The 13309-nt window shown below is 43.3% G+C and overlaps 1 protein-coding gene and 1 non-coding gene across 2 annotated transcripts; both read left to right on the forward strand.

Annotated features, from left to right (window-relative positions):
* Positions 1 to 427: 427 nt before the first annotated feature.
* Positions 428 to 12285, forward strand: rpl23a (ribosomal protein L23a). Its single transcript, XM_068010382.1, has 5 exons — positions 428 to 531; positions 8373 to 8553; positions 9490 to 9666; positions 11389 to 11458; positions 12223 to 12285. Exons 1-5 carry the CDS (start codon positions 507 to 509, stop codon positions 12235 to 12237), a joined length of 468 nt encoding a protein of 155 aa, XP_067866483.1. The 5' UTR covers positions 428 to 506; the 3' UTR covers positions 12238 to 12285.
* Positions 9273 to 9343, forward strand: LOC137346915 (small nucleolar RNA Z17). The gene has a single exon (XR_010968820.1). It is a non-coding gene; the product is annotated as a small nucleolar RNA Z17 (small nucleolar RNA).
* Positions 12286 to 13309: the final 1024 nt, after the last annotated feature.

The raw sequence follows: 13309 nt of genomic DNA on the forward strand, positions 1-13309 counted from the left end.
CCATTATAAATGTGAATGTTCACATTTATAATGGCCACAGCCTATGTGAATGGTCATACTGTAATTATCCCCCTTAGAATGCCTCCACTGGCTGGAGACTGCTATTATAGGATGACGAGTTAACATAGGCAATTTCCATGATAATTGAAACAGTTGACAGGATATTTGTGCAATGTCAGATTTTGAATATATTAACAGAGATGTGTATATCATAGAATAATAGAGCCTGTGCAACTATATATATATATATACATACATACATATTTGTACAGAAGATTCCTGTGATAAGTTTGATAAATATTTCAGGGCATATGAAAGACTTTAGAAGAGATTGCAATGTAACCACTGAAGTGACGCAGTCACCAAGTCACAGCCAACTTTAAACTCAGACCCAGGACTTCAACTCCCACAGAGCCTTGCGCAGCGGTCTCGGGAACTCTCGCGAGATCTCACTCCGCTCCTGCTCTTTAGCCTGGGCGGCCCCGTGCTTGCCCTCTTTTCCTAAGATGGCTCCGAAGGCGAAGAAGGAAGGTGAGGGGCGCACAGCCAAATCGGCAGCTTTAAATACTGAAAATAACCCTCTCGGTGTGAGGGGCAGGCTCCCGCTTCGACTGCAAGAAAAGCCGCGTTTTCTTTATTGGCGGCGGTCGTTCAGGTTTAGTTTCGGTGCTGAGAGTTTGCACCGCAACCCGGCAGCGTGGTGATCCGGGGCCTGAGGCCTGGATGCGGGTAGAAATCCGCAGCAAAGCGGCCCGGTGTTTGGACCTCGCTCTTCAGCGACCTGTCGGGGCCTGCCTCCAAAATTGAAACGTTCCTGAGCGTCTCCCATCGCATTGAGTGGAACCACTCAGCAGCAACCGTGCAGGGCACACAGACCAGCAGCTCAGTTCCGGCACCTTTTACCTCTAAACTGAACGGGGACCAGTCAATGTGATGGGGATTTCACACTGATCCATTGGTTCTGGTTCCCTATCCATGAAGGTAATTTCTGGATTTGCCACTTGAGTCTCGTGTGTAAATGGATCCTCATTTAATATCGATTCTCCCGCCCTGTAGTTTCAGTGCTCTTGACAGGAATGTAATGCACTTGTCCATGTTCTTGTTTTGGCGTGGCTTATCCGATAGCAGTTTTTCTGTGTTGAGTGCTATTACTGTGTAGTTTAGGAGTATTCCCTTGGCGAGCTCCAAATCCATCGACGAAGGGTTTCCTCGAAACTCCAACAAGTATGAAAATTGGGTCTGCGAGTGACTTGTATATCCAGCCTAACTGCCATACTGCAATCTGTCACCGTACAATTTTAATATTCAAGGGAGTTCATTTTTAAATTGCAATGTACGTGATAGAATTTATAGAGGTTGATGCTGAGGTATTTCCTGGTGTTTAGTTTAGAGATACAGCACTGAAACAGGCCCTTCGGCCCACCGAGTCTATGCCGACCATCAACCACCCATTTATACTAATGCTACACTAATCCCATATTCCTACCACATCCCCACCTGTCCCTATATTTCACTACCACCTACCTATCTATACTAGTGGCAATTTATAATGGCCAATTTACCTACCAACCTGCAAGTCTTTTGGCTTGTGGGAGGAAACCGGAGCACCCGGAGAAAACCCACGCAGACACGGGGAGAACTTGCAAACTCCACACAGGCAGTACCCAGAATTGAACCTGGGTCGCTGGAGCTGAGAGGCTGCGGTGCCTTAAGCTTTTAAACTGAATAAGGAGCAAGGGATCAAATTTGGAAAGATATGGTAAATCAAGGAGTAGAGACAAGGCAAGAGGGAAAGGTATTAATATGGGAAATGATAGACTGACAGGAAGGGACAGAGTGTACAAAGAGTAAATCAGCAGATAAGGCTAGAGGTTACAAAAATGCACATTGCAGTGCACTGAGAGGGCAAATAGAAATAAATAAGTATGATCTGATAGCCATTACAGAGACATGGCTGCAGGATGACATCGATTGGGACCTGAATATTGAAGGGTACATGGCATTTCGGAAGGACAGGAAGCAAGGATAAGGTGGTGGGGTAGCTCTGTTAATTAATGATGGTATTAGCGCAATAGAGAGGGATGACCTAAGTTCAGGAGACCAGGATGTAGAAGCAGTTTGGGTAGAGCTGAGAAATCATAAAGGCAAGAAGTCACTTGTGGGTGTGGTGTACAGGCCAGCTAACGTTAACCACACTGTAGGACGAGATATTCTTTTTCTTTGGCCTCCTTATCTCGGGAGACAATGGGTAAGCGCCTGGAGGTGGTCAGTGGTGTGTGGAGCAGTGCCTGGAGTGGCTATAAAGGCCAATTCTAGAGTGACGGGCTCTTCCACAGGTGCTGCGGAAAAATTTGTTTGTCGGGGCTGTTACACAGTTGGCTCTCCCCTTGCGCTTCTGTCTTTTTTCCTGTCAACTGCTAAGTCTCTTCGACTCGCCACACTTTAGCCCCGCCTTTATGGCTGCCCGCCAGCTCTGGTGAACGCTGGTAACTGACTCCCACGACTTGTGATCAGTGTCACAGGACTTCATGTCGCGTTTGCAGACGTCTTTAAAACGGAGACATGGACGGACGGTGGGTCTGATACCAGTGGCGAGCTCGCTGTATAATGTGTCTTTGAGGATCCTGCCATCTTCCATGCAGCTCGCCAAGCCATCTCGAGCGCTGCTGACTCAGTAGTGTGTATAAGCTGGGGATGTTGGCCGCATCGAGGACTTCTGTGTTGGAGATACGGTCCTGCCACCTGATGCCAAGTGTTCTCCGGAGGCAGCGAAGATGGAATGAATTGAGACGTCGCTCTTGGCTGACATACGTCGTCCAGGCCTCGCTGCCATAGAGCAAGGTACTGAGGACACAGGCTTGATACACTCGGACTTTTGTGTTGCGTGTCAGTGCGCCATCTTCCCACACTCTCTTGGCCAGTCTGGACATAGCAGTGGTAGCCTTTCCCATGCGCTTGTTGATTTCTGCATCTAGAGACAGGTTACTGGTGATAGTTGAGCCTAGGTAGGTGAACTCTTGAACCATTTCCAGAGCGTCTTTGCTCGAGTCGCTTTAAACAGGCTCCAGAAGCTGGCCGAGCGTGTCTACCCTGAGGCACAGTGTGGCTTTTGTGCAGAGAGAGCGACCATTGACCTGCTGTTCTCCCTTCGTCAGATACGGGAGAAATGCCCCTCTACATTGCTTTCATTGATCTCACCAAAGCCTTTGACCTCGTCAGCAGACGTGGTCTCTTCAGACTACTAGAAAAGATTGGATGTCCACCAAAGCTACTGAGTATCATCACCTCATTCCATGACCATATGAAAGGCACAATTCAACATAGCGGCACCTCATCAGACCCCTTTCCTATCCTGAGTGGCGTGAAACAGGGGGCTGTGTTCTCACACCCACACCTTTTGGGATTTTCTTCTCCCTGCTGCTCTCTCATGCTTTCAAGTCTTCAAAAGAAGGAATCGTCCTCCACACAAGATCAGGTGGCAGGTTGTTCAACCTTGCCAAGAGCGAAGTCCAAAGTACGGAAAGTCCTCATCAGGGAACTCCTCTTTGCTGACGATGCTGCTTTAACATCTCACACTGAAGAGTGTCTGCAGAGTCTCATCGACAGGTTTGCGGCTGCCTGCAACGAATTTGGCCTAATCATCAGCCTCAAGACAACAAACATCATGGGACAGGACGTCAGAAATGCTCCATCCATCAATATTGGCGACCACGCTCTGGAAGTGGTTCAAGAGTTCACCTACCTAGGACGAGATATAAAGGAAGAAATAATGGCAGCTTGACAGAAAGGTATAGCGATAATAATGGGGGACAGGAAAAATCAGATGAGCAGAGGTAGCCTAGATGAGTACATAGAATGTTTTCAGGATAATTTCTTGGAACAATACGTTCTGGAGCCAACCAGAGAGCAGGCTATACTAGACCTGGTATTGTGCAACGAGATAGGATTAATTAATGACCTCATAGTTAAGGTAACCCTAGGTGGTAGCGATCATAATATGATTGAATTTTACTTTCAGTTTGAGGGAGAGAAGAGTGGGTCCAAGACTAGTATTTTATAGTTAAATAAGGGCAATTGTGATGGCATGAAAGCAGAGATAGCTAAAATAAACTGGCAAATTAGGTTAAGTGATATGTAACTAGAGATATAGTGGCAGACATTTAAGGGGATATTTTAGAATACACAGAATAGATATATTTCAACGAGAAAGAAATATTTCAACGGTGGGACTCTCTATCCGTAGTTAACTAAAACAGTTAAAGATAGTATCAAACTTAAAGAAAAAGCCTATAATTGCGCAAAGAAGGGAGGCAGGTCAGAAGATTGAACAGAATATAAAGAACAGCAAAGAATGACTAAAAGATTGATGAGGAAATAATTAAGAGTACGAGAGAAAGCTAGCTAAAAATATAAAGGCAGATAGTAAGAGTTTCTATAGATATTTAAAGAAAGAAAAGTTAACAAAGTAACATCTCAGTATTAGCTGTAAGTCAGGAAATGGAAGGGAGGGAGGAACTCAAGAAAATTGCAATCGTTAGGAAACTGGTACTGAACAAATTGTTAGAGCTGCGGGCTGACAAGTCCCCAGGTCCTGATGGACTTCATCCTAGGGTGTTAAAAGAAGGGAAGGTTCCATTAGATTGGAAAATAGCAAATGTAGCTTCTTTATTCAAAAATGGAGGGAGACAGAAAGCAGGAGATTACAGGCCAGTTAGCTTAACATCTATCTTAGGGAAAATGTTAGAAGCTATTATTAAAGATGTTATATCAGGGCATTTAGAAAAATTCAAGGTAATCAGGCAGAGTCAACATAGTTTTGTGAAAGGGAAATCGTGTTTAACCAATTTATTGGAGTTCCTTGAGGGTGTTACATGGGCTGTGGATAAAGTTGGATGTATTGTACTTAGATTTTCAGAAGGCATTTGATAAGGTGCCACATCAAAGGTTATTGCAGAAAATAAAAGGTCATGGTGTAGGGGGTAACATATTGGCATGGATAGAAGATTGGCTAGCTAACAGGAAACAGTAGGCATAAATGGGTCATTTTCTGGTTGGCAGGATGTGACGAGTGGTGTGCTGAGCCCTCAACTTTTTTACAGTTTATATAAATGACTTGGATGAAACGACCGAAGGTATGATTGCTAAATTTGCTGATGACACAAAGATAGGTAGGAAAGTAACATGTGAAGAGGACATCGGGGGCTACAAAGAGATATAGATAGGTTGTGAGTGGGCAAAGACCTGGCAAATGGAGTCGTCTTCAGCCTCCTTGTCGAGAAACTATGGGTAAGTGCCTAGAGGTGGTAAGTGGTTTGTGGAGCAGCGCCTGGAGTGGCTATAAAGGCCAATTAGAGTGACAGACTCTTCCATAGGCGTTGCAGATAAAATTGGTTGTCAGGGCTGTTACGTAGTTTACTCTCTCCTTGCACTTCTGTCTTTTTTTTCCTGCCAACTGCTAAGTCTCTTCGACTCGCCACACTTTAGCCCCGCCTTTACGACTGTCTGCCAGCTCTGGCGATCACTGGCAACTGACTCCCACGACTTGTGGTCAGTGTCACAGGACATCATGTCGCGTTTGCAGACGTCTTTAAAGCGGAGACATGGACGGCCGGTGGGTCTGATGCCAGTGACGAGCTCGCTGTACAATGCATCCTTGGGGATCCTGCCATCTTTCATGCGGCTCACATGGCCAAGCCATCTCAAGCGCTGCTGGCTCAGTAGGGTGTATGTGCTGGGGATGTTGGCCACCTCAAGGAATTCTGTGTTGGAGATACGGTCCTGCCACCTGATGCACAGGATTCTCTGATGGAATGAGTTGAGATGTCGCTCTTGGCTGACCTACATTGTACAGGCCTCGCTGCCGTAGAGCAAGATACTGAGGACACAGGCTCGAAACACTTGGACTTTTGTGTTCCATGTCAGTGCGCCATTTTCCCGCACCCTCTTGGCCAGTCTGGACATAGCAGTGGAAGCCTTTCCCATGCGCTTGTTGATTTCTGCATCGAGAGACAGTTTACTGGTGATAGTTGAGCCTAGGTAGATGAACTCTTGAACCACTTTCAGAGCGTGGATGCCAATATTGTTGGATGGAGCATTTCTGACGTCCTGTCCCATGATCGTTTTCTTGAGGCTAGTGGTTCGGCCAAATTCATTGCAGGCAGCTGCAATCCTGTTAATTCTCTGCAGACACTTTTCTGTGTGGGATGTTAATGCAGCATAGTCAGCAAAGAGGAGTTCCCTGATGAGGACTTTCCGTACTTTGGTCTTCGCTCTTGGATGGGCAAGGTTGAACAACCTGCCATCTGATCTTGTGTGGAGGAAAATTCCTCCTTCTGAAGACTTGAATGCATGTGAGAGCAGCAATGAGAAGATGATCCCAAAAGGTGTGGGTGTGAGAACACAGCCCTGTTTCACGCCACTCAGGATAGGAAAGGGGTCTGATGAGGCGCCGCTATGCTGAATTGTGTCTTTCATATTGTCATGGAATGAGGTGATGAAACTTAGCAGCTTTGGTGGACATCCGATCTTTGCTAGTAGTCTGAAGAGACCACGTCTGCTGATGAGGTCAAAGGCTTTGGTGAGATCAATGAAAGCAACGTAGAGGGGCATCTGTTGTTTGCAGCATTTCTCCTGTAGCTGGTGAAGGGAGAACAGCATGTCAATGGTGGATCTCTCTGCTCAAAAGCCTCACTGTGCCTCAGGGTAGACACGCTCAGCCAGCTTCTGGAATCTGTTTAAAATGACTCGAGCAAAGACTTTCCCCACTATGCTGAGCAGGGAGATTCCGCGGTAGTTGTTACAGTCACCGCGGTCACCCTTGTTCTTATGGAGGATGATGATATTGGCATCGCGCATGTCCTGTGGTACTGCTCCCTCATTCCAGCACAGGCAAAGCAGTTCATGGAGTGCTGAGAGTATAGCAGGCTTGGCACACTTGATTATTTAAGGGGTAATGCCGTCCTTTCCAGGGGCTTTTCCGCTGGCTAGAGAATCAATGGCATCACTGAGTTCCGATTTTGTTCGCTGTTCGTCCAGCTCATCCATGACTGGCAGAGACTGGGCTGCATTGAGGGCGGTATCAGTGACATTTTCCCTGGAGTACAGTTCTAAATAGTGCTCCACCCAGCAGTCCATTTGCTTGCATTGGTCAGTGATCGTTTCCCCTGATTTAAACTTGAGGGGGGGGGGGGGGGGGGGCGATCTTCTTGATGGTTGGCCCAAAAGCTTCCTTAACGCCATCATACATTCCTCTGATGTTTCCGGTGTCGGAGCCCAGTTGAATACGAATGCATAGGTGTTGCCAGTAGTCATTTGCACAGCACCTGGCTGTTCTTTGTGCAGCGCCTCTGACTACTTTTAAGTGCTACGGATGTTAATCGCTGGGGGCTTGTAGTTCAACAGTGCAGTGCAATTAGCGGCTATGACAGATTCCAGCTCTTCAAAGATGTGGAAAAGTGTGAAATTGTCCACTTTAGCAGGAAGAATAAAAAAGAAGCATATTATCTAAATGGTGAGAGATTGCAGAGCTCTGAGATGCAGAGGAATCTGGCTGTCTTAGTGCATGAATTGCAAAATGTTAGTATGCAGGTACAACAAGTAATTAGGAAAGCTAATAGAATGTTATTGTTTATCATGAGGGGAATTGAATACAAAAGTAGGGAGGTTATGCTTCAGCTATACAGGGCATTGGTGAGACCACATCTGGAGTACTGTGTACATTACTGGTCTCCTTATTTAAGGAAGGATGTAAATGCGTTGGAGGCATTACAGAGAAGGTTTACTAGACTAATACCTGGAATTGGTGGGCTGTCTTAACAAGGAAAGATTGGACAGGCTAGGCTTGTATCTGCTGGAATTTAGAAGAGTAAGAGGCGACTTGATTGAAACATATAAGATCCTGAGGGGTCTTGACAAGGTGGTTGTGGAAAGTTTGTTTCCATTATAGGAGAACCTAGAACTAGGGGTCACTGTTTAAAAATAAGAGGTTGCCCATTTAAGACAGATGAGAATTTTTTTTCTCTGAGGGTCGTGAGTCTTTGGAATTCTCTTCCTCAAAAGGTGGGGGAAGCAGAGTCTTTGAATATTTTTAAGATAGTGGTGGATAGATTCTTGATGAGCAAGGGGGTGAAAAGTTATTGGAGGTAGGTGGAAATGTGGAGTAATCAGTTCAGCCACGAAATTAATGAATGGCGGAGCAGGCTCGAAGGGCCGAGTAGCCTACTCCTCCTAATTCGTATGTTGGTATGTTTTTAAGATGGTGAAAGCCAAGTTGCATGTAACAAACTTGGTGTTGGTAATAGGTGATTGTGTCATTGTTTAATTTTTTTTCTAAGGTGTGGCAGGTATAATTGAACACTGCTTTTCCTCTTTAGCTGTCCCTGCCAAGACTGAGGCTAAATCCAAGGCCTTGAAAGCAAAGAAGGCTGTTTTGAAGGGAGTTCACAGTCACAGGCAGAAGAAAATTAGGACAACACCTACCTTCAGGAGACCAAAGACACTGAGACTGAGAAGGCAACCCAAGTACCCCAGAAAGAGTGCTCCCAGGAGGAACAAGTATGTCTTCAAACTGCTCAAAATTTTAAAATAAAATTTAGTGAGGGCTTGTTTTGATCTTAGCATTTTTTGTTGCAGAGAAGGTAAAAGTCACTTTAATTTCTGGAGAAAAGCAAAAAACTGCAGATGCTGGAAATACACAGCATATGTGGGGAGAGAAACATAATTAACATTTCAGGTCAATGGCCATTCGAGATGTAGTAGAAACATTGGTTCAAGGAAGTCTGAGATGCTTCATGTCAAAATACAAGATCTTCGTCATGTGTTGAGTGGAATTCTCTTTCAAACTCTGAGGACAGAAGTACAAATGAAAGTCTGTGGCATTTCCATTGTGGGTTGCTGGCAGTGGAGGTTCTCGCTCCTCTTCAGCCTGCAAACACAGACTAATTATAGCCTAACTTAACAGATCCAAGGTCAAATTTGGACACTTCATGTTCTTCTATCGTGATACTTTGCTTTCTTTAAACTACATTCATCCTGTGCATCATTAGAGAGTTCACTGGCTTTTGTTTTAAGGTTTTGGAATAGTAAGATGTTGGTGGCTTTAAGCTGTTCCGTTTTGCATTTAGACTTTTATTTTACCACCTTCATATCTACACATACAGTAAGATGTCAGTGCTTTAAATTGGAAGAAAAAAATTGACATTGAGCAGGAGGGAAAATAAAAATCATGAGGGTCTATTAATTCAACCTCATGTTGGGAAACTGCAGGAACATCTGGTGCAAATGATGTCATTTAGCGATCAAAGCATGAGAACTTATGATTATCACAATTTTGTACTGATGCACCTTAAACTGTACAGGCATTGTAGTTTAATATTAATACTTAGTTCTACCTCCTGAAATGTTGAATTCCTCTTTGCAATAGAGAGCTTGTACCTACCTTTTTAATTAACCATATTTTAAAATTCAAACTTTTCTGCATGTTTTATTCAGATTGGACCATTATGCTATCATTAAGTTCCCTCTGACCACTGAGTCTGCTATGAAGAAAATTGAGGACAACAATACTTTGGTTTTCATTGTTGACATCAAGGCCAATAAACACCAGATTAAACAGGCTGTCAAGAAACTGTATGATATTGATGTAGCAAAAGTCAACACTCTTATAAGGTGAGCAATGGAAAATTGAAGTAAAATATTGAATGTTTAAGTACTTGACAAGTGATTAAAACAATGAAAAATATATTCCAAATGTGTATCAAACTTGAAAATGTATAATTAAGTCCTTGAGTATTTGGAAGATGTTCTAGAATTGGTAGGAAACAGTGGATGCACATAATGGAGTAGGTCAATGGATGCTTGTAATAAGGCATTTATGCACTACATTTAGTAGATTTTCTGCTTAATGCCCCTTTGAGCTTCCATTTGCAGCTTGCCTGACTGGGATGTTTGGTAGCATCACTAGGATTTTAGTAAAATGGGCTGGTGAGACTTTTATGCTTTGTCCATTTGAAATTTAAAATGGTGCAGTTCGGAATAGACTGCTTTGAACTGTAATACTAAGCTAGTTGCTAGTTTGGTGACAATGCTATAGTTAGTGTTCCTCAGAATCTTCAGTGCAGTAAATGAGCATCCTATTAAGATACAGTAGAACACTTGCTTGTGGGTTGCACGCCCCCCCCCCCCCCCCCCCCCCAAACCACCTTTTGGGAGACATGTTGCTGCACATTTGTCAGGATTAAAATTGGGAGGGCTCTTTGTGGTACTTTAAAGTGGCCTTTGACTGTTGGAAAAGATTAGATCATGTTGGGGGATTGTAATCTCTAAAGTAATGGGCAAGATTGGAAAATACACCTAAAGGAATGTGTAAATTTCAAGAACGTTTTGCTTTGTGTTAAGTGCAGCATTTAGTGGATTTAATCTGGATCCTCACATTTATAGATGTGAATCCCAAATATCTTTGGAGCTCGAACACTATGTATGTGAACTAAAATTTATCTCTGCCAATTTTGATGGAGAATTCATTGTATGTTTCAGAAAATTGACTACTTTTGACTGCAAAGTAAGACTCTCATTTATATGGTGCCATTTATAAAGTGTAATGTGGGAAATGTGACAGCCAATTTGCACACAGCAAGGTCCCACAGGCAGTGCTTGCTGTTGACACTGAAGAAAGCTGCTCACAAAGATCTAGCAGTCTCTGTGGTGTGGATTTCCCCTTTCCCATATCAGTTTGAGTCTGGTGCCAAATCGGGGGATCTCCAGGCATCCAGCAACAGTGTCATCAAGCGGGGTAAACGACCAATCACATTTAAGTATTCTCACAGTGAACCAGGAAATAAAATGCATCGAATATCCCTCATTTTATATAAATTTTAGTGAAATAAAATTGGAACATTAGAAGCTAACATATCAAACTTAAGAATTTTTAGTACATTAAATTATGGGATTTTTATGATGGAAAAACTTGACAACTATAAAATTAGTTTACTCTGGACTCTTCACCAGTAATGACTTAGTGTGCTGTTAAAAGAAACAGTTACACCTCATTAACAAGGCGTAACTTGGAGAGGGTTTTATCAGCTTGGCCTTGAAGACAGGTGCTTTTTATAGAGGTTTATGAAATGGAATACAGGCAAGGATTGGTATTCTAGAAGAGTGCGAGACAGTGAGGGACCTTGAGCTTGTATCCAAACCTGTCTTGTGAACCTGTTAGAATTGTGAAATGTGTGTGGATGTCATTGGTTCATTGTGCAAAATGATGGAAACTGTTTCACCTGATCAATATGAAGAAGTTGATTCAAAGGAACCGCTGATGCACAATGTCAAACTTCAGTTATGCATTCATCTTGGTTTTTTGTCTCTGGTTTGTAATGATTGGTCTCTCTGCAGGCCTGACGGTGAGAAGAAAGCATATGTCCGTCTAGCCCCAGACTACGATGCATTGGATGTTGCTAATAAGGTAATGACTTGAATATTTTTACAGTTTTCTCCCCTCCCACAGCTGCTGACTGACTAACTGGGGAAAGGTTCACTGGGCACCAGCAGCCCTGTGCTCCTTATCAACTGGCTATTCATGTATAGGCTTTGTTAATAAGTGCTGCTGGGTAAGTTGACTGGAAGACTTGCTAAATGGACAAGTATACTTCCCAAGGTCACCAGAACGCTAGTTAACTTATTTCCTTCTTAGTTATTTTCTGTCCTGGTTCACTTAAGTTACATGCAAACCTTTCTGCAATTTTAATTTTCTCCACAATTATCATGTAAAAGGGTGGAGTTCCCAGGCACCATCTTGCAGCTGGGAATCGAACACTGCAAAGGAACACATTGCTTGTTTCCTGTAACCAGTATGCAAAATGAGACTGCATGGGTGAGGGCAGGTGGAGAAACACTTTGTGAGCCAGATAGAATTTCTGGCTCAGCTGGGAATAGGGAATCATTTTTTCCTGTTTGGATGCCCATCACTGCACATGGCTGCATATGTTCTCCAAAGTGATATTCCCTTCTTGATTCTGGTGCAAAAGTGCATGGCTTTGCATCAGTGCCTCCCACTGAGACCTATCTACATTTGGTAACTTTTAGCATGAAGGGGATTTTAGGGTTTACAGTTGGAAGTATGTGTTAATACTGGTTGTCTTGCATGATTATTGTGGTAATGGTGTATTTTATATATTTCAACTAGGATAGACTTTTTCTGCTCATTAGTTCTTTTTCTTTGTGTTGCAGATTGGCATCATCTAAACTGGTTTCATGAAGAGCTGTATAAATCAATAAAATTTTAAAATAAAAGATGAGTTGTCCTTTCTTTTGGTAGGGTACATTGAGTTTTTCCTTTGGTCAGTTAGAGCAATCTTCCTAAACCTCAATGCTTTATGTCAGTGGATTAATGGAGACAGCTGTTTCTTTTAACATTATTTGTTCCAGAAATATATTTGCGCTGCTGTATATGAGTATTCGACCCCAAGTTGAGCTTCCAACCCTATATCACAACTGCTACCTCAGTCTGTCTACTGCTGAAGCCCTCACCCATGCTGTCACTTCCATATTGATCTATTCCAATGCTCTGGCCTATTTTACACCCTCTAAACTTGCAGACACCAGTTTTGGATAAACTGTATCCTATCCCGCACCAAGCCCTGCTTGCTTATTAATGCTGTCAGCCAGGTTACGTTGACTCACATTTAAAAATTAACTCTTTAAATCTCATCGTTGCCTCACCCTTCCCTATTTTTGTAACCTTTTCCAGCTCGATAACACTTCACCCGCCATTCCACCCCACCCCCCAAAGCCCCGAAGCTCTTCTGGTCTGTGGCATTTTGTCCATTTCCCTTCAGCCCACCACATGGCTGTCGTTTGCTGCCTAGACACCACACTCTGGAATTTGATGCCTAAGCACTTCTTTCTATTAAAATCCTTAACTTATTTGACCAGGCTTTTATTCACTCCTCAATATTTCTTAGGTTAGTGTCCATTTAACTCTGATTATGTCTCTGAAGTGTCTTGGGATGCTTTTTTTCTCTACAGTATGTTGTATAAATACAACACGTTTAAAGTGCATCCCAATGTACTTCACAGGAGCATTGTCAAACAAAATTTGACATGATGGCACACATGGCAGTTGATCAAAAGTTTGATCAGGGGTAAGTTTTAAAGAGTGTTTCACTGGAGGTGGAGAGGTTTATGGAAAAAAGTTGAGAGCTTGAGGCTTCAGCAGCTTTAAAGATGCTATATAAATGCAAGTTATTGTGGAAAGTACTGATTGGATGATTGAAAAGGCAACTGTCCCAATCATTGCATGTTGGTACATGGAGAT

This window comes from Heterodontus francisci, chromosome 30, assembly GCF_036365525.1.
Source record: "Heterodontus francisci isolate sHetFra1 chromosome 30, sHetFra1.hap1, whole genome shotgun sequence".
In the NCBI taxonomy this organism is placed as follows: Eukaryota; Metazoa; Chordata; class Chondrichthyes; order Heterodontiformes; family Heterodontidae; genus Heterodontus; species Heterodontus francisci.